Consider the following 21,475-nt stretch of genomic DNA (forward strand, 5'->3'; position numbering starts at 1 on the left):
AGAACATGCACCACCCCCACAAAGCAACTGAGAATGCTCCCTCCAGCCCAAGGCTACAAGGCCAAAGCCAGACTTTTCCTATAATGGCTACTCGGGGCCAGGCCCTGGAACAGGGAGCCTGTCTCTGCTGGGCTCTCAATGCCCCCGTTGAATATTTTTAATTCATAAGTCCAGAAGTTGAAGCATAAGTGAAAATTGTTTCCATTATCTACATTACCTTTCCTCTGCAACTTGGGGTACGTCCATACTACCCGCCCGGGTCGGCGGGTAGCGATCGACTTCTCGGAGTTCGATATATCGCGTCTCATCTAGACGCGATATATCGAACTCCGAACGCGCTCCCGTCGACTCCGGAACTCCACCACCGCAAACAGCGGTGGCGGAGTCGACGGGGGAGCCGCGGACTTCGATCCCGCGCCGTGAGGACGGGTAAGTACTTCGAACTAAGGTACTTCGAGATCAGCTACGCTATAATTTTGAACTCCCCCCCACCCCAGTGTAGACCAGGCCTTGTACATCACAAAGCACAAAACCCACGTGTTTCATGATATTTGAAATTCAAGATCTAACCATCCCAAGATGATGAAGGATTAAACATGAAAACTGACAATTACTTTTACCTCGGGCCATACATAGTTATGTGATATATTTAAAAGTTATTTTAATGCCACCACCATTATTTCATTCTTATAGCTTAAACAATTACTGCTATAACATGGTATACACATGCACACTATTCATCGTAGTATATGGATGCTCACACTGTGCCTCTCATACAATGAGACTTTATATAAAGATTTAGGAATTAGATGAAACAAAACAAGCCCTCAGACAAGTTAGAAACTTTAGGCCTTGTCTACACTGCTACTTTACAGTGCTGAAACTTCCTTGCTCAGGAGGGTGAAAAAACACGCCCCCCTGAGCAATGCAAGTTTCTGGGCTGTAAAGTGGCAATGTAGACAGTGCACCAGTGCTGGGAGAGCTCCCCTCGTGGGGTGCCGCGACTACATATCCACATTAAAGTGCTTTAACGCTGGCAGTGAAGACATACCCTTAGTTAGGTACTTTTCAAAGGCACTGAATTATTGACAGCCCTGAAGACTGAATTTCCTATATAGCCAAGGAACAGATAAAGCAATCAGCAGCAGTTCCAGCTCCAAACAGATAGTTCCTCCCCATGAGAATTGAGATTCCTCTTTTAAGGTCCACAAAATTTGTTATGGGCACTTTGGCCTCCAAACTTGCCAAGTCTAGAGCATCTCTGTTCAGAGTGCTAGCTAGGTTGGTAGTTATGTGAACACCCATTTATTGGGAACTGGACTGAGACCAAGTTCTTTATACCTGGGTAAAACAGGCTAAGTACCAACTGGGTATTTTCTGTATATTAAGGAAAAAGCCCCAGAGCAGTATTTCCTCCTATAGAATCATAGGATATCAGGGTTTGAAGGGACCTCAGGACGTCATCTAGTCCAACTCCCTGCTCAAAGCAGGACCAATCCCCAACTAAATCATCCCAGCCAGGGCTTTGTCAAGCCTGACCTTAAAAACCTCTAAGGAAGGAGATTCCATCAGCTCCCTAGGTAACCCATTCCAGTGCTTCACTACCCTCCTAGTGAAAATGTTTTTCCTAATATCCAACCTAAACCTCCCCCACTGCAACTTGAGACCATTACTACTTGTTCTGACATCAGGAACCACTGAGAACAGTCTAGATCCATCCTCTTTGGAACCCCCTTTCAGGTAGTTGAAAGCAGCTCTCAAATCCCCCCTCATTCTCCTCTTCTGCAGACTAAACAATCCCAGTTCCCTCAGCCTCTCCTCATAAGTCATGTGCTCCAGCCCCCTAATCATTTTTGTTGCCCTCTTTCCAATTTTTCCACATCCTTCTTGTAGTGTGGGGCCCAAAACGGGGGACACTACTCCAGATGAGGCCTCACCAATGTCAAATAGAGGGGAATGATCACGTCCCTCGATCTGTTGGCAATGCCCCTACTTATACAGCCCAAAATGCCATTAGCCTTCTTGGCAACAAGGGCACACTGTTGACTCATATCCAGCTTCTTGTCCACTGTAACCTGTAAGTCCTTTTCTGCAGAACTGCTTCCTAGCCATTCAGTCCCTAGTCTGTAACAGTGCATGGGATTCTTCCGTCCTAAGTGTAGGACTCTGCACTTGTCCTTGTTGAACCTCATCAGATTTCTTTTGGCCCAACCCTCTAATGTGTCTAGGTCCCTCTGTATCCTATCCCTACCCTCCAACATATCTACCACTCCTCCCAGTTTAGTGTCATCTGCGAACTTGCTGAGGGTGCAGTCCACACCATCCTCCAGATCATTAATGAAGATATTGAACAAAACCGGCCCCAGGACTGACCATTGGAGCACTCCACTTGAAACTGGCTGCCAACTAGACATGGAGCTGTTGATCACTACCCGTTGAGCCCGACGATCTAGCCAGCTTTCTATCCACCTTATAGTCCATTCATCCAGCCCACACTTCTTTAACTTGCTGGCAAGAATACTGTGGGAGACCGTATCAAAAGCTTTGCTAAAGTCAAGGAACAACACATCCACTGCTTTCCCCTCATCCCCAGACCCAGTTATCTCCTCATAGTAGGCAATTAGGTTAGTCAGGCATGACTTATCTTTTGTTGTATATTCTAATAAAGCATTTCTGAAACCGAGAGGACAATTTTCATAAGAATGGCTTTCTTGTCTATTTTAATATGAGGCCTAAGCAACTCCTGAAAAAATGAAAAACAAATCCTTTCCCTCTTTTCTTGCTAACCTGTTTTCTCATAGGATGCTACAAAAGAATAGCTGCATTTTGAAGACTGACTATTCCATAGGGCTTTCTGCTTTTGCTGAGCGGAAACGCAAGAAAAGCTGTTTGCTTCCCATCAGCATGTTTACATTATTCTTTTTTTAAAAAGCACAAAAGTGTATAGTTTTTGTCAAAAATGTTTCCCATGGAAAGTCTGCCCTGCTCCATCCCAACCCTTCCTTTAATTAAAAGATCAATTTTAAACGGTGTTCAATTTCCTCTGGCTATTGTTCCAAAGAGGGAGGAGTATCCCGAATCCACAACTTTGTTTTACATATCCTGGCTAAAACCAGCCTAAGCAGCTCATCCTTAGATGTGCTCATTCTCAAGCAGCAGCTTAGTAACTACGTTTCGAGTGACCAGATTTACTGAAAAATACAGATTGTTCTCAGAACTATGAGAACAAGCCAAAAAAACAAACAAAAAAACCAAAAAAAACCTGTTGTAGTATAGTAAGCATTTTGGTCCAACAACAGTAACCTGCTCTCAATCTTTTTTACGTCTCAAGATAAATACAGTTAACCTTCTGTGTTATGATGGCATTTGTGTATTATATAGGGCTGTCAAACGATTAAAAAATGAATCACGATTGCTGTTTTAATTGCACTGTTAATAGAATACCATTTATTTAAACATTTTTTGATATTTTCTACATTTCCAAATATATTGATTTCAATTACAACACAGAATACAAAGTGTGCGGTGCTCATTTTATATTATTTTTATTACAAATATTTGCACGGTAACAAACAAAAGAAATTGTATTTTTCAATTCACCTAAGTTCTGTAGTGCAATCTCTATTGTGAAAATGCAACTTATATGTAGATTTTTGTTTTTTAATACACAACACTGCACTCAAATATAAAACAATGTAAAACTTATTTAACTTGCAATGCTGGCTATAAGAGTGCCATGTGAATGCCTGTTCTCACTTTCAGGTGACATTACAAATAAGAAGCAGGCAGCATTGTCTCCCGTAAACGTAAACAAACTTGTATGTCAAGTATCAGAGTCATGAACAGGTCTGACTACCAAAAGGAGGCCGCCAGACAACTCTCCAATACCTAATTTTACAGGCTACTTCCCTCAGATCCCACTGAGGAATACACTAAGAAACTGCACCATCTACTCAGGACACTCCCTACACTAACACCGGAACAAACCAACATACCCTTAGAACCCCGACCAGGGCTATTCTATCTACTACCCAAGATCCACAAACCCGGAAATCCTGGATGCCCCATCATCTCTGGCATTGGAACTCTCACTGAAGGACTGTCTGGATATGTGGACTCTCTACTCAGACCCTATGTTACCAGCACTCCCAGCTATCTCCGTGACACCACTGATTTCCTGAGGAAACTACAATGCATTGGTGACCTTCCAGAAAACACCATCCTAGCCACCATGGATGTAGAGGCTCTCTACACAAACATCCCACACGCTGATGGAATACAAGCTGTCAGGAACAGTATCCCTGATGATGCCACAGCACAACTGGTTGCTGAGCTCTGTGCCTCTATCCTCACACACAACTATTTCAAATTTAATGACAATATATATCTCCAGATCAGTGGCACCGCTATGGGCACCCACATGGCCCCACAATATGCCAATATTTTTATGGCCGACCTGGAACAACGCTTCCTCAGCTCCTGTCCACTCACGCCCCTTCTCTACCTACGCTACATTGATGACATCTTCATCATCTGTACCCATGGGAAGGAGACTCTGGAAAAATTCCACCATGATTTCAACAGCTTCCACTCCTCCATCAACCTCAGCCTGGACCTATCTACACAGGAGGTCCACTTCCTAGACACCACGGTGCAAATAAGTGGTGGTCACATTAATACCACCCTATACCGAAAACCTACCGACCGGTATGCCTACCTTCATGCCTCCAGCTTCCATCCCGGGCACACCACAAGATCCATTGTCTACAGCCAAGCACTGAGGTACAACCGTATCTGCTCTAACTCCGCAGACAGAGACCAACACCTAGAAAATCTCCACCAAGTATTCTCAAGACTACAGTACCCACACGAGGAAATAAGGAAACAGATCAACAGAGCCAGATGTGTACCCAGAAGCCTCCTACTGCAAGACAAACCCAAGAAAGAAACCAACAGGACTCCACTGGCCATCACATACAGTCCCCAGCTCAAACCCCTCCAGCGCATCATCAGGGATCTACAACCCATCCTGGACAATGATCCCACACTTTCACAGGCCTTGGGTGGCAGGCCAGTCCTCGCCCACAGACAACCTGCCAACCTGAAGCATATTCTCACCAACAACTGCACACCGCACCATAGTAACTCTAGCTCAGGAACCAACCCATGCAACAAACCTCGATGCCAACTCTGCCCACATATCTACACCAGCAACACCATCACAGGACCTAACCAGATCAGCCACACCATCACCGGTTCATTCACCTGCACGTCCACCAATGTAATATATGCCATCATATGCCAGCAATGCCCCTCTGCTATGTACATCGGCCAAACTGGACAGTCTCTAAGGAAAAGGATAAATGGACACAAATCAGACATTAGGAATGGCAATATACAAAAACCTGTAGGAGAACACTTCAACCTCCCTGGCCACACAATAGCAGATCTTAAGGTGGCCATCCTACAGCAAAAAAACTTTAGGACCAGACTTCAAAGAGAAACTGCTGAGCTCCAGTTCATCTGCAAATTTAACACCATCAGTTTAGGACTAAACAAAGACTGTGAATGGCTTGCCAATTACAGAACCAGTTTCTCCTCCCTTGGTTTTCACACCTCAGCTGCTGGAACAGGGCCTCATCCTCCCTGATTGATCTAACCTCGTTATCTCTAGCTTGCTTCTTGCTTGCTTATATATACACACCTGCCCCTGGACATTTCCACTGCTTGCATCCGAAGAAGTGGGTATTCACCCACGAAAGCTCATGCTGCAAAACGTCTGTTAGTCTATAAGGTGCCACAGGATTCTTTGCTGCTTCTACAAACTTGTATGTCTTAGTGATTGGCTGAACAAGAAGAAGGACCGAGTGGACTTGTAGGCTCTAAAGTTTTACATTGTTTTATTTGAGTGAATTATGTAACAAAAAAAATTCTACATTTGTATGTTGCACTTTCACGACAAAGCTGTCTCTACAGTACTTGTATGAGGTGAACTGAAAAATACTCTATTTTTACAGTACAAATATTTGCAATCAAAACGATATAAAGTGAGCACTGTACATTTTGTATTGTGTTGTAATTGAAATCAATATATTTGAAAATGTAGAAAAATATTTATAATAAATTTCAACTGGCGTTCTATTATTAACTAACAGTGCAATTAAAACTGGGATTAATCGTGATTTTTTTAAATCGAATTAATTTGTTTTGAGTTAATCACTTGAGTTAACTGCGATTGAGAGCCCTAGTAGTATACCTTAAATATTTTCTACTTGGATAATTAGCACATGACCTGTTAGAGTTCTGTGTTATGGACTGGAAAAGAGACAAAATTTTAGTTTACAAGAGGCAAGCAATAGTTTCCTGAACACGTTCAATTGTTGCATTCCTCCAAAGATAGAATCTCTTAAGGAAAACTCAGGTTTGTATTACTTATTTTTAAGCAAAACACAAAAATTTTAAAAAGCTATGTGTTCTTGAGCTGTAATTTTCAAAATATTACCGAGACTGTTGATTGCAAAATAATTTGCCAGATCTTTCCTCTTCTGGAATACTATCACTACCCCTTAAGTCTTGCCTGCTCTATTGCTTTTAAAGGTATTTTTAAACCAGTTAGTTATATGGCTGGCTCTAAATATTATTCATTTCCATACATGGTTAGCTGACATGGTTACAAGTACTGACTCATGACATATACAACCTGGTTACAGGAAGACAATTAATACTTATTTTGTAGAGAAGACAGGACCTGCTAAAAGTGCCTAGTTAGCAGGTCCTTCCTTCCTTGCCTTATGGAGCAGACCATTCCAAAGTGAATTCCTCATGTCCTCTGGCATGGTGTCCCCCATGACAGTAAAGTTGCCCAGATTTCAACAGAAGGTAAAACTCTGTAGGAGTTAGGCAGCATGATGGATTTGGGATTCACATATACGACTAGTACATGTGTGCTGTGACAAACTTAAGGACACAACATAGCCTGGTTACAAACACACTGTACTACGATGAGGATCTCATTCTTGAGGCATTTTATTCACACTATTTCTAGCACCCAGAATCCTTTCAAAACTTGTGTGTGTGTGTGTTGTTTTTTTTAAAATGCATCCATTCCATACCTTTATTTCAACAAGTTGCATGACTTCTGGGAAGACTTCAATGCAGTTGGAGTGAGCAATCACAGTATGCATACGTCTACAGTTCATAATGGTTGTTGGAATGGCTTTCAATTTGTTCCCACTAATATCAATTTCTTCCAATTCCTCAAGCTTGGCCATTTTACTATGAAAAGAAAGAAGGGAGATTAAGGAATTTTTTTTTATATGTACTGTTATTTTTAAATTTTAAGCTTAGCAGTTTTGTTTTTTTTTAAATTGTAGGCCCATACTGTTGTAAGAGATCAGTGTTTGCCATCTCTCCTATCATGTCATGTCAGCAAGGTCACATCATAAGATCTCATTTGTTCTATTTTGTATTGTTAATTTCTTAATTTAAAAATTCTTGGTGTTTATTTCTATTTTTTGTTCATATTTTCCTCTTTTAGTATTAGTTTTTTCTTTTCCTACTCTATGCTCTTTCCTTACCTTTCCCCTGGCATCCTGCTTCCATTCCCTCTCGCAGAATGCTTGGTAAGTTCCCCTCATTCTGTTGCTCTCTGTAGAGCAACATGTATTCTCACTTCCCCTCCTACTTGTTACTCCCTGAAAGCAGTGTGCAAGAGAGTGGCGGCATGTAGTGCCTTCGTACCAATAGGAGGAAGGAAAGAATTTGAAGGAAGGGGAGAGATGGGGCACCAGTGTCAGTAGCCTGGCTGTGCAAAATGTCATATCATGACAGGTGTAATATATCTTCTGGAATCTGGTGGCATCCCCAGCCTTACACTTGGCTTGTCCACACTTAAGAGAGATTCTGGATCAAAGTAGGGTGTGAATTTAAGCACAATAGATAATCCAGACTAGCTCTCCGTGCAGACACTAATTCCACAATCAGAGTGTCTTTTTCTGTTTTAGTTTAATCCACTTCAAAAATGCATTACTCTTATCTGGAAAAAGGCACTCTTATTCCAAAATAAGCATCCACGTGATGTGCTATTCTGGAATAACTATTGTGGTCAATTTTGCCATGTAGATAAGGCCTCAGTATGTGTGTGTAAAGTGATCAAGTTATGCTAACTATGTGGGAAACAGCTTCCAGATTTCCATAACGTGGCTGCGACAGGAGAGTGCATTGACTTTCCTTAGTTGAGACTAGCACACAATCTCTAGAGATAAATGCACACATTAACATACAAAGTGCATTCATTCCTGTGTACAACACGAGAGCATGTAGTTACATACAAGTGGCAATGGACAAACCCACCACTGCACAGGCAACACTCACATGCGCTTAAAAAACAAATGCAACACTCCAATTTGTGAACAAAACCTTGCTATGAAAATATGCTCCGCATTTTCCACTTAAGACTGCTTTCTAATAAAGAGACAAGCAGCACTAAGAAGTTACTTACCTCGCAGGAAAGCTCTGTAACCGATTGTAGGCCATATGCAGGATCTTCAGATGTGGATGGCCCGTTAACAAGGGCACACATTTATCTGTGAGGTTGTTATTGGTCAAATAAAGTTCCTGTAAGATGCTGTTGGTCTCTTCAGAAAGGGTGGCCGGAGGAAGTGTTTCTAGTTTGTTGGCAGAGGCGTTCAATTTTCTCAAGCTGCAAAACAAGATTGTACATGTAGTTAAGAGTTACTGTATTGTTCATCTGTCTTCATTTATAAACACCACCACCACCAGAGATTTACAGAATGTTACATTCAGAAGCAGAAAATTGCTGGAAGTGGTAAGAAGACAGTTTAGTTTTATACATGTAAAGTAAATTTCCATTTAAATTGTTAAATTAAGTAGTGAGAGACTTTGTGCTCTTGGAGGTGGCATAGATAAAAAAGCATTTTCTAGTACTCACTGGACCACAGATGGCATTCCTAATGTACAGTATGAAACACATTATGGAACCTGTATTTACAGCTTGGAAAAGTTGGTTACACAAATATGCAAGGTAAATAGCAAAGATGTACCTGGCAATAAGGGCTGGGTGGCTTAGGAGTTGAAACTTTTCACTTCTACATCATTGTTTAAAATCTGACAGATACTAATAGCAACAAGAAATGGTTACTATTATACATTTGTTTGGTGGCCTATGTGTCTAGTTCTTGATGGATAGGTACATCTTATCCCCAGACCAGGCTGCCTCTCTCTCCCCTCAGTGCTCATAGCCAAGTAGTTGGCATTCTTAATTATTTCTGCAGTCTTAGATGAGAGGCCAAGGACTGAATAAGCAGGAAAACTGAGTCCTTCTCCCTCCCTCAAAAAAGCTTTTGCAGCCCTGGGATGAGATACAATTGACACTGGTGTGGAGAAGGTTGCACTGCCTGTGTTTTACCTATATAGATCTGTAGACAAGGAACTCATTTGTTTAAATAATTTTAGTGCTAGATTGATACATACAGTAGTCTCAAGGGATATCTGGCAAATAGATACAATTCTTATTTGAAAAATATCTTAATGCCACATATATTTTACAAGAGAAATGGAAGAACTTTTATCCCACTATTTACTTTACATAGAGACTGCCTTCGGGAGCATACTTTGCTGAAGAATGAGGGTGTTTGTGTGTGCAAATGTACAGCGTCCAGGCTCTTGAGATCAAACCGCACTGTTCTCATCAACTAATGAAAAATGACAGCTGCAACAGTCGAAGTTATTTTCAAGAAACAGAAGATCAACTATGTTAATTTGGTAGACAAGAAAGCAGGTCAGTACCCATAAAATAAGGGAACAGAACACAAATTACAAAAAATAAAGTATTTGTGTCTGACTGAAGAAGCAATACTGCCTGATTTATTTCATGAGGAAGGTATGAAATATTGATAAATTTTTCTCTAGTCATCCAACTACACGGGGATTCACACCAAATGTTAAGGTTTATTAATGAATGAAACAGATTTCCAAGAGAATTCACAGCTGCAACCTGTTGAACCTTGTCCACAGAAAACAAGAGAGTTTACACACTATAGAAAAGTCACACACAATGCTGAGGGATTAAAAATTTTCCATTAAAACAAAAAACTCCAGGAGCTCTGAACAACTGAAACTAGGTTAACTAGTTTACACAGATTCCAGAGGAGTCCACTAACGCAGAAAAACGCAGCTTAAATCAACAGTCTCATTTGTTATTCACAGGAGCTGTATAACTTGATGGAAAAAGATTGCGATTGCAAGGTTTTTTGTGTTTTGTTTTTTTTAACACAACCCCCCCCCCACTTCATCCTTTAGCAAACAAAAATACACTGTCTGTTCAAAAATGGATCACAAAGCGTAAGCATACTGAACTAAACAAATTACTTTACTAAATCACAAGAATGCGCACCCTAATGCTAAAATATGAGACGTTACTGTAACAACTTATGTTGGCAACAGCATTCTTTTAGTCTCCTCTTTTCTCCACTATATTTTCTGGTATGATAAAAACTTCTCAAATTAAAGGTGCTATAAGTGATTTAACATTTACAAAGCCTAAACATTCCTGCAGCCACCATTACTGAATGGTCGGTTTTGAAAATGGCTTAAGGTCTCACCACTGAGCAACCACCTACTTCCTGTGCTGCACTACTACCGTTGCAATCAGTAGAGCTACTCAAGCTTGATCCCCTTGGAAGAGAGGTCTGGCAGTTCAGCTTTGTCTCAGCCCTCCACCTGGTCCAAAGCTGTTCTGGTGACTTTCAGAGCACAACGCCAGGCGCACACATTTGCAGGGCCTGCAGCAGAGAGTGGGGTTTCACGGGGGATTTGACTTGTGCTGTGGAGAGGAGTAGTGCTTTCTTGGAGACCAAGTTCTGCGGGCATAAGAGGGATAACTGGCTATTTTACTTCATTTCTTGTAATATGCAAGGCTCTAAGTGCCCCTGTAGCAAAGGTGTATATTACTGCATGAATCCCAACACACAGTAACTATGCAGAAACCCTAAAGCAGAGAGGTTAAGCTATTTGCACGCAGCAATTCTAAGGCAGTAGAGCTGGTCGAAACTGGAATTTCTGTTCTTTGGAAAATTCTGACATTTTTTAAATTTACACTGCATTTCCCACTGTTTAGGGATTCCATAGACTGGGCTCCTCTATGCCAAGAAGAATGCTGGCACAGCCCCTCCCTAAAGCTCAAGATTGGGATCCTCAAATCTACGCTCATTTGTTCTATCTGCCTTTCCTTTGTATAACAGGTTTGGGTGGTTTTTTTGGTTTTTTTTTTAAACTCAAGTGCACATAGTTACAGTTTCCACGTTTGTGGTTAGGATATCAGAGCCTACATTTTTCATTCCCCCTTCCCCCATCTATAACTTAGATCACCACTGCTCATTAACATTCCTCTTTAGAAGCTGTCATTCCAAACTGAGGGTATGTCTACACTGGAAACTTCAAAGTGCTGCTGCAGGAACGCTCCCGTGGCAGCGCTTTGAAGTGCGAGAGTGGTCGCGCGTGAGCGCTGGCAGACAGCTCTCCCAGCGCTCCTGGTATCCACGAGGGGATTAGCTCTGCCGTGCCAGTGCTCAGAGCCTGTCTACACTAGCTCTTTAAAGTGCTCAGACTTGCTATGCTCAGGGGGGTGATTTTTCACCCCCCTGAGCAGGCAAGTTAGTGCGCTATAAAATGTAAGTGTAGATAAGTCATTATGCTAGTTTTTGGGACACTGAAGGATTCATAAAAATGCTCTGCCAGCAATTTTCAAACACATACCCATATATAAAAGGACAATATTCTCAGAGGGGAGGGTTAATGAATGAATGGTTTGAAATAATGTAAAACAACAACATTAACTCTAAACTAGTTGTACATAAAATAAGCTGATAAGAGTCCGCAGATAAATTTCCATCACGCTGATTTAACTAACTGGGCCTAGTAAAGGCTATCCTGAGGCTATGGCTACACTAGAGAGCTTGCAGCTGCACCACTGTAAGCTTTCTAGAGTAGCCACCCTCAGCCAATGGGAAAGAGCTTTCCCGTCAACTTAATCAATCCACCCCCAATGAGAGGTAGTAGCTATGTCTGCAGGAGATGCTCTCCCCACCAACATCATGCTGTCCACACTGGCGCTTAGGTCGGTGTAACTTATGTTGCTCGGTAGGGGGGCTTATTTATGCCCCCGAGTGACATAAGCTATTACTAACATAAGTGGCAGTGCAGATATAGCCTGAATTGTTAGAATTCATCCTCAAACCTCCAGCTGGGTTTGGCACTGACAGCTACCACGTTAGATTTGTTTCATGTTCCATCAATGCCCTCTGAAGCCACAGTGCTGGGAATTTACTTAGATACAAGCATTGACATCTTTCCAGTGCCTGTATTCAAAAACCATTCCATGTGCCTGCAGATATCCCACTCATATCACTATCAGATGGAACCAGAATGTCAAGCATGAAAGCCTAGTCCAAACTTAATTGTTTTTCCTTCAGACTCTGCCCCCCCACACACATCCCCCACAAGCACATGAAAAAGGACATCAACATAAGAACTTGATTCCACTACCCTCATATATACCAGAATACAATAGCGAGGAAATATGAATTGACAACAGTTACAGAGATAAAAAAGAAAACTTAGTCACTGGCAGCGACACAGGAATTCTGTAGCTTTGACAAAGTGCTAGGTTTCCTCTGGGGTAATAAACATTCAGCTCTGGCTGGAACAAGTCACCTTCAGTTTTATAGAGTATTAGGCTGATATCTTAATAAAAAGTCACTTATTTTTTTCAACCACACACCTAGGCAAAATATAAAATTTTCCCAGAGAACACACACAATCATGGTAGGGCTTCAATGATTCCGCTGAAACAGATCTCTCAACATGTGTGCAGTTTACATAAAGTGTTAAACTACTTGAAGTAAAAGAGTGATTTCACCTTAAAAATCTACTTCTACAGGAGAGGCAACAATCTTCAGTTAGGAAAAATAATTAAGAGATTCCAAAATATTTATATTGGTATCTAGCTGTATTGTATTCAAGAAATAAACTGGGGTAAAAGAACCCTCAAATTTGTATAGTACTTCTTTCTCCCCGAAGTATTCTGAAACATTTTATAAACGTCACAATGCAGCTACCAATGGAGCGTAACATGCTAGATGTTTAGAAATGCACATCTATATTATGGAATTGTTTAAAATAGCAAGGTAAAAAAGATTGTATCCAGTAAGAAAGACAGGAAATTTAAATTAAAGCAATCCTGTTTAGCTTGCAGACAGTGACATATTCAGTCAGAGGTCATATAGCTGCAAAAAAAAAATGCACAAAATTAAATGGAAATCAGAAGAATCTAGGCCAATATGTACCCCACGTATTAAGATCTCAGATGATACAAGTTAGAAAAGGAAACCATTTTAAGTATCTGTAAAAAATGCTCAGTATATGAACATCTAATACCATCAACAGCACAGAAGTGAAATGGAAACAAGTTCCATAAAAGGGAAAATCAGGGAAAATAAATACTAAATTGATACTAATCTTGCAAAACCAGCCAATTCTGGCATGACTGTTCTAATTGAGCAAGGGGTGGGAAAAGTACATCCCCAATCCCCCTCTGAATCATCCTATCAATGGACCGCCAAAAGTACACTATCCAGATCATCTAATTTCTTCCTTAGCTCTTGCCATCTTACCTACCTCCCCTTCTCCTGTCCCTCATTCTCTTATTCCCTAATCCTCCAGTGAAACTACCTTCCTGTCTCCAGAGTATCTGTTTCAGTTGATCACCTTCAGGTAATGAAATAGGAAGAGAGGGGAAGAAGATAAAACTATGTTAAATTATGTGTGCGCAGAAGGTTTGGGTATCAATCATTCCACCTGTCATTCCCCACTCCCCCTCCTGATACAAGAATTAGGATCATACACAGCACCAGGAAGTAATGGGGAGTGTTAAGGTGTGACTCAGCGGTGCACGAAAGTGGCATATATTAGGTGCTAGCAGTATCTTTTTTTCATCAAATATTTTCCCAGCTACCCAGCCCTGGTGCTGGGATCAGCACCCGGATGAAGCTAAAACCAGACATGAAAGATGAACACATTCTGAAGAACTAGCCCACATTTATCAATCACCATCAATAGACACCCTACCCTCAACATCTGTCACAGTATACGGATGTACGACCCTAGACTCACCACTGACGCTACATACTCCAACAGAGCAGCTGCCAAACACATTTTTTACACCCAAGTCTGGCCAAGAACCTTTGTCCCACATCCTAACAGATGGAGACTTGGTCAGAGTGATTCATGTATATGTGAATTCACACAGGCTTCTACTCAGAAGTAGAAACATTGAAAAAAAACAACAACTCTACCTAGTACTAGAGTACTAAGAGTCCACATGTGAAATAACAGTTACTGTGAGTACGACACCCACCATTCTGAATGGTGGAATAAGTCAAACAACATCAGTGAACCTGGTTACAACCCAGTTGTCTCCAAATAGTTAATCACAGTTCTAATCTGTAGCACAGAACAGAGTAGACTTAATACATGACCAAGTGAAAGTCTTGGAGCCAAGTTTGTAAGTAGGTATATGGAACTGAATTGTAACCAAGCTCTGTGACAGTTGTATTTAAAATGTGACCTTAGTTTAAAAAGGTACTGATCTACCTTGGGGACCACCTCTCTCTCATCCTTGTTGGATGCATTCCTCAGGAACAAATGAACCCAGGGTTGTGAGTTCAATCCTTGAGGGGGCCACTTAGGGATCTGGGGCAAAAAAAGGAATTTCTGTCCTGGTCAGGGGAACTTAGTTTCATAGACAAATCCTCAGGAGCTTATGGTCTAACAGACATAATGGAAGTTTCTCCACAAATCTGATACTGTAATAGTTTAAAAATAGAAAACTAATTTTAATGAAAACTAGTGCATCACATTCCTAAGCTCTATTTGCCAATTGAGAATACAAATTTTGTTTTAATTTTTGTACGAGTTTGAGGAGGATGCCATTAAAGGTTTGATGCAAAACACAGACAGAAGTTGGTAAATATCTTATTGTTTTTCAACATGCATTGATGCACTGATTTCTGTGTTTTTTTCAACCAGGTGTTGTGGATGCTAAAAACAAACGCTGTGTTAAAATTAAGTAGGCACCTCGGACCCACTAAAACCCAAGGATATCTGGAGTTCAAGGAAGATGGAGAGGTCTATGAGCTGAAGCACATCTTCTATCATCTTCCCTTGGAGGATATCGAAGTGCTATACAAACAAAATCCATCTCCACGGACTCCTGGATGTAGGTCTCATTTTATAGATGGGGAAATTAAGGGCCTCTGGGGAATAATGATCTGCCCAACATCATATGCTGTAGAAAGACTGTGGCAGAGCTGGAACTTGAAACCAGCTGTCTTAGCACCCACTCCTGTGCTTTAATTACATGGTCATAGGGGTATGCTGCCCTACAAACCACTTTGAGTGAATTTCAGCCATACAATTCTTTCAGTTCATGTTTTTAAAAACCCATGAAGTAAAAAGGCATTTTCCAGACAAGACCCAAGTTCACACTCTCCAAATTTGAGGCCTAATCTACACTGGCCTTTTTCTCAACAACTGTCACTGCTGCAGCAGTGGTGTGTGCACTAATAGACCAGGCAAAGTGTCATTTTTACCATTGTCTCTTCTGTATCTTTTCTGAGTAGGGTTAGATGACATGGTAACAGGATAGGTCTACATAAATGATCCAACCAACAGTGGAGCTGCAAAGGTGTTAAGAAAAATTCTAGAGTAGACAAGGCCTGTGTATCTCCTGCAACAATACTTTACATCACTAGTACATCGCTAAAGGAGAGCTCCTTTACAATGCATTGGGATGTCTAGGTCGTAGAGGGAAGATACAGAACCTTGAGGGGACCTAAAGTTCATGTAAGCTCACAAGGGAAGAGAACATTTGGAATCTGTCATATACATTTTACTTTAAAGTCTGAATTTTCTTCTGATTGTTTATTTCAGTCAAATGTTGTTATGGTACTTAATGTTTTTGCAGTTGAGTTTAAGGTATGCATATTATGGTACAATCTCCACCTGCAGCTTCTCTATTTTGCCGCAAAATGGCATTAATCTGCATTCTAGACTAACAGATGGTAAATCTAATTCAGAAAAGGATTACTTCCCTACTCCCCCTTCAGAGATGTGAGTAGCTTTCTGAAACTTCTATTTCTTCTTTTTTTGCTCTCCAGGCTCGACTAAGTATATTTTCTTTTAAAAAAAATCTTTGAGTAGAAATGTATATTCCTGTTTGGGGAGGGGGGCGGTATTTATTTATTTTACAAAATGGATCTACTCTTGTGAGCACTTATGAATATGATTGCAGGGTCAGGCTTTATGTTCATGCAATGTTATGATGGAAATTTTAGATGTACAAAAGACAGGAAGTTCAAAGTTGTCATCCTGCATCAGCAGCTATAAATTTGTCCTTTTGCACACAAAATATAGGTAATAGTTTGTTTTACTATACAGGCTGTTAAATTTACTGCAATAAATTACAGTTGCCCTGGTAGCCATATTATTATGTTTCTCAACTTGTTAATTGTGTATTTGAGGCAGGGGTGAGCTGGAGCCGGTTCGCACCGGTTCGCATGAACCCGTTGTTAAATTTAGAAGCGGTTTTAGAACTGCTTGTTAACTGGCTTCCCTGCGTGGGAAGCTTTGATGGGCTCTGCCTGGGAAGCCTGTAATTCCTCCTCCTGTCCGCCGGGGGGCGCTGCGCTGTGCTGCGCGAGCCATGTGAGCTGCCTCCTGGCCCTGTTGCTGCTGCTGCTCCTCGGACCTCTGGCCCTGGGGCTCCGGCTGCGTCCTGCTGCTCCCAACCCCCCCCCCCCCCCGGTGTGAGTATCTGCGCCCCTCCCCCGCCTTCCCTGCCCCCAGCCAGCCCCTGCCCCACCCCCTGCCCCCAGCCGCCCCCTGCCCCTGCTCCAGCCCCCGCCCCCAGCCAGCCCCTGCCCCACCCCCCGCCACCAGCCCCTGCCCCAGCCCCCGCCCCCAGCAAGCCCCTGCCACGCCCTGCCCCCAGCCGCCCCCCGCCCCCAGCCAGCCTCTGCCCCACCCCCCGCCACCCGCAGCCAGTCCCTGCCCCCAGCCAGCCCCTGCCACGCCCTGCCCCCAGCCGCCCCCTGCCCACAGCCAGCCCCTGCCCCGCCCCCAGCCGCCCCCTGCCCGCAGCCACCCCCTGCCAGCCCCAGCCACCCCCTGCCCGCAGCCACCCCCTGCCACAGCCACCCCCAGCCCCCAGCCAGCCACATCCAGCCCCCTGCCCCCAGCCACCGCATGCAGCCCCCGCCAGCGCTCTGCCCCCAGCGACCCCAGCCAGCCCCAGCCACCCCCCTGCCCCCAGCCAGCCCCAGCCACCCCCCTGCCCCCAGCCAGCCCCAGCCACCCCCCTGCCCCCAGCCACCCACAGCCAGCCCCTGCCCCCAGCCAGCCCCTGCCCCCAGCCGCCCTCTGCCCGCAGCCAGCCCCAGCCGCCCCCTGCCCACAGCCGCCCCCTGCCCACAGCCGCCCTCTGCCCGCAGCCAGCCCCAGCCACCCCCTGCCCACAGCCACCCCCTGCCCGCAGCCGCCCCCTGCCCGCAGCCGCCCCCTGCCCGCAGCCGCCCCCTGCCCGCAGCCGCCCCCTGCCCGCAGCCGCCCTCTGCCCGCAGCCGCCCTCTGCCCGCAGCCAGCCCCAGCCACCCCCTGCCCACAGCCGCCCGCAGCCACCCCCTGCCCCCAGCAACCCCCAGCCAGCCCCTGCCCCACCCCCAGCCAGCCCCAGCCACCCCCTGCCCCCAGCCAGCCCCAGCCGCCCCCTGCCCACAGCCACCCCCTGCCCCCAGCCACCCCCGCCCCACCCCCTGCCCGCAGCCAGACCCTGCCCCCAGCCGCCCCCTGCTCCCAGCCACCCCCTGCCCACAGCCGCCCCCTGCCACACCCCCTGCCCGCAGCTACCCGCAGCCACCCCCTAGCCCCAGCCACCCCCAGCCCCCAGCCCCCCCTGCCCCCAGCCACCCGCAGCCGCCCCCTGCCCCCAGCCCCTGCCCACAGCCAGCCCTCTGCCCCCAGCCAGCCCCTGCCCCGCCCCCTGCCCCCAGCCAGCCCCAGCCGCCCCCTGCCCCCAGCCGCCCGCAGCCAGCCCTCTGCCCACAGCCGGCCCCAGCCACCCCCCTGCCCGCAGCCAGCCCCCTGCCCCCAGCCAGCCCCCTGCCCCACCCCCTGCCCACAGCCACCCGAAGCCAGCCCCTGCCCCCAGCCGCCCTCTGCCCCCAGCCAGCCCCTGCCCCCAGCCGCCCTCTGCCCCACCCCCTGCCCACAGCCACCCGCAGCCAGCCCTTGCCACAGCCACTCTCTGCCCGCAGCCAGCCTCTGCCTGCAGCCCCTGCCACAGCCACCCCCTGCCTGCAGCCAGCCTCTGCCCGCAGCCGCCGCCACAGCCACCCCCTGCCTGCAGCCAGCCTCTGCCCACAGCCGCCCGCAGCCACCCCCTGCCCACAGCCACCTGCAGCCTGCCCGTCTGCATCACCTGCCCACAGCCAGCCCGTGTCACTCCCTGCCTCCAGCTAGCCCTGCCCCACGCCCCTATCTGCAGCCAGCCCCACATCCACTGGTGCCCTGCAGCTCCCAGGGCAGTAACCCTGCACACCTGCTTTAATGAGGGGGGGGGGGGCAGGGAGCAGCTGGGACCCACACATGTGCACACCCTAGAGTGACCAGACAGCAAGTGTGAAAAATCGGGACGGGGGTGAGGGGTAATAGGAGCCTATATAAGAAAAAGACCCAAAAATTGAGACTGTCCCTGATCACCACCCACACATGTGAAACGGAGCTCATTTCTAGTTCAGCCCCATCTTTTTAAAAAAGAACTTTAGGTAGGGTTAAAATACATCTGTATTTTCCTGGACATGTCAGGCTTTTCGGTTCTTAATCACCTCCTGGGAAAATATGGACGTATGGTAACCCTATTGGTACAAAAAATACATGCTGTCGCACATCCCTTAAATCAGAACTTTTTATAGGGAACCCGTTGTTAAATCAGAACTTTTTATAGGGAACCCGTTGTTAAATCAGAACTTTTTATAGGGAACCCGTTGTTAAGATTTTGGCAGCTCATCACTGGTTTGAGGGCTGCAAAATTTCAACCATAATATCAAACAACTACATTGGAATAAACTGAGCAAACCTGATGCGTACATAGTGCTGAATATGGAGGGCATACTGCAATAATCAAACTTTTAAAATCAAAACTCCATTTCAGCTCCCAGCACAAGCACATTTGAAAGATTCCTTAAAACCACAAAGAAGGAAGTTCTGTTCAAGTTGCCCAAGCATAGAAGAAACCTTTCCTAACGAAAATTAACCTTTTGGCATTACAAGTTTTAGTCTAAAGGACAGTTTTCCCACAGCAAATTACTGAAGTTTAGAATTTATATGCAAACTGCATCTCCAACCAAACCTGTAGCATTATAACCTTCACACAACGAGCCCGTGAAAATGAAGACATAACACTGCCTTCATAAAAGATTTACAGCATAAAATAAGGGCATCCCTCTGACTGACTCATTACCAATCTTTTGGTAATGAGTCTTGTCTAAATAATGACAGTGAGATTAACAGTGCAGGTTTCCCACCCAAGGAGAACCAGTAGCTGTGCATTCTATTGTCATAGTTTAGAAAACGAACTAAACAGTCTTGCATGTCAAATTACATGCAGCATTGATGTCACCAGTAAGCCTATGACCATTGTTGAATCATGAAGGTACAAGAAATATAAAAAGCTAAGCAGGTCGTCCCATCAAAGACCTCTAAATCTGCCTCACTCAGATGCTACAAATATGTCTTAAAAATACTTCTTCGTGCCTCTAGACCATACACAAATTAAAGTACATTTTGAAGTCCATGTCTTCCGATTCATAAACACAATTACAAAGACTCCAAGGCATGTAAAGCTGCAGCACAGAAATAAAGGTGGGGGGAGAGGAAATCAAATCAAGTGATGTCACCAAATAAATTAGTGACAAACACTCAAAGGTATGAAAATTTCAGAAGCAGGAACAGAAGAAACCACTGTCAGTTATTTTGACAATCTTATGTGACAGGTTTTATTTTGTTTGAAAGGAATACATACATTTTGGCTTTTGATTCACATAGAAGCTTCCACACTCTGGGTTAAAATTTATTTAGAAATTGCTGCTAACATATCTGGGAATGTATAGCAAAAAATGGCACACGTTACTTTGTAGGTAGAGGTACTGTGGGAGCTTAGTGACCAAAAAAAGCATATGAGAGCAGAAAACCAGAATTAAAAAATTATTTATGTTTTAGCCGGTTAGACAGGACATCTGTTCTTAGCACAGAAGGCTCACAGGTTTCAATTTAAGGGACCCTCAGATTACCCTTTCAACTAAGAAATAAAATGAAACAGGTTTGTCATGTAAAAAAATTTTTTTTTTTTATTTACCTGTCAGCTTTCAGAAGAAGATTCGATGGGAGCTCAAGGAGCTGGTTGTGTTGCACATCCAGGACTTCTAGTTGCGTTCGTTCAAACCTCTCTGGTAGTCTTCCTAATTGGTTATGTCCTGCCAGCAGCTTACGCAAACTGCTACTGCAAAACAACCTTAAAAAAAATAAAATGTCAAAAATTAATAAATCTAAATTAGATAAGGACACACTGAGAACTACTACTTTATAGGGGACCCAAATCTTGTTTCAAAAACTGGCTCATAAAAAACTGATTAGCAGAAGAGTGGATTTAATAATCCACAAGAGTCTTCCCACACCCCACCAACCTCTCAGAAAATGGATGAATGTTGAGAGATTTGGGGGAGGAGAAGGGACAAGGAATCAAATCACTCCACAGGCTATTCCTAGAGAGTGTGTCACTGGTGAAGTGGGTAATTACCAGCAGTGACTTCAGAAAGCTGAACCTGTGGGATCTCTCCAGATAATGAAGGATTAAAAAAAGTGAGAGAACACCAACCACCCTGGAAAAGTAGTAGTAGCAGCACTATACTCATCATGTGCTGACTCATAATCCACTGTACTTCCCCTCCTACCTCCATTTTTCTTTTTGTTAATACCAGACTAACATAAAGCCTCCTTTCCAGTTCTATAGGGAATGAAATTTATCTAATCCGCTTTTCTATCTTGAGCTTTACAAGCTGCGGATGGCCCAAAGTTCCCCTCACTGCCTTTTTTTTTGGGGGGGGGGGAAGAGCGAGGATAAAAGGTTTGTTTTGGTAAACTACAAGTCAAAACCACTAATTGTTCCTACAAAAATTGTTAAAGGAATTTAGATATTGGGCGTAAAAAGCCCGATAACACAAAAAAGACCAAGTTTCGATTTTAAACAGGAATAAATCAAAAGAAAAAAAGATTATTCTTCATCTGCCCTGTGCTCCAGTGACTATACAGTTTTAATTAAAAGATGACTATGCCTCTTTTTGAC

General features: G+C 44.2%; 1 protein-coding gene across 1 annotated transcript in view; it reads right to left on the minus strand.

The window, feature by feature from the left end:
- The window catches only part of PHLPP1 (PH domain and leucine rich repeat protein phosphatase 1), a 225,997-nt gene that overhangs the window by 23,921 nt on the left and 180,601 nt on the right, over positions 1-21,475 (minus strand). The window contains exons 10-12 of the mRNA XM_045005499.1: positions 20,489-20,644; positions 8,501-8,701; positions 7,113-7,275 (exon numbers count right to left, since the gene is read on the minus strand). Of these exons, the coding sequence (XP_044861434.1) occupies positions 7,113-7,275; positions 8,501-8,701; positions 20,489-20,644 (520 nt within the window). The remainder of the gene's footprint in view (positions 1-7,112; positions 7,276-8,500; positions 8,702-20,488; positions 20,645-21,475) is intronic.

The sequence above is a fragment of the Mauremys mutica genome, chromosome 2, assembly GCF_020497125.1.
Source record: "Mauremys mutica isolate MM-2020 ecotype Southern chromosome 2, ASM2049712v1, whole genome shotgun sequence".
NCBI classification, from domain to species: domain Eukaryota; kingdom Metazoa; phylum Chordata; order Testudines; family Geoemydidae; genus Mauremys; species Mauremys mutica.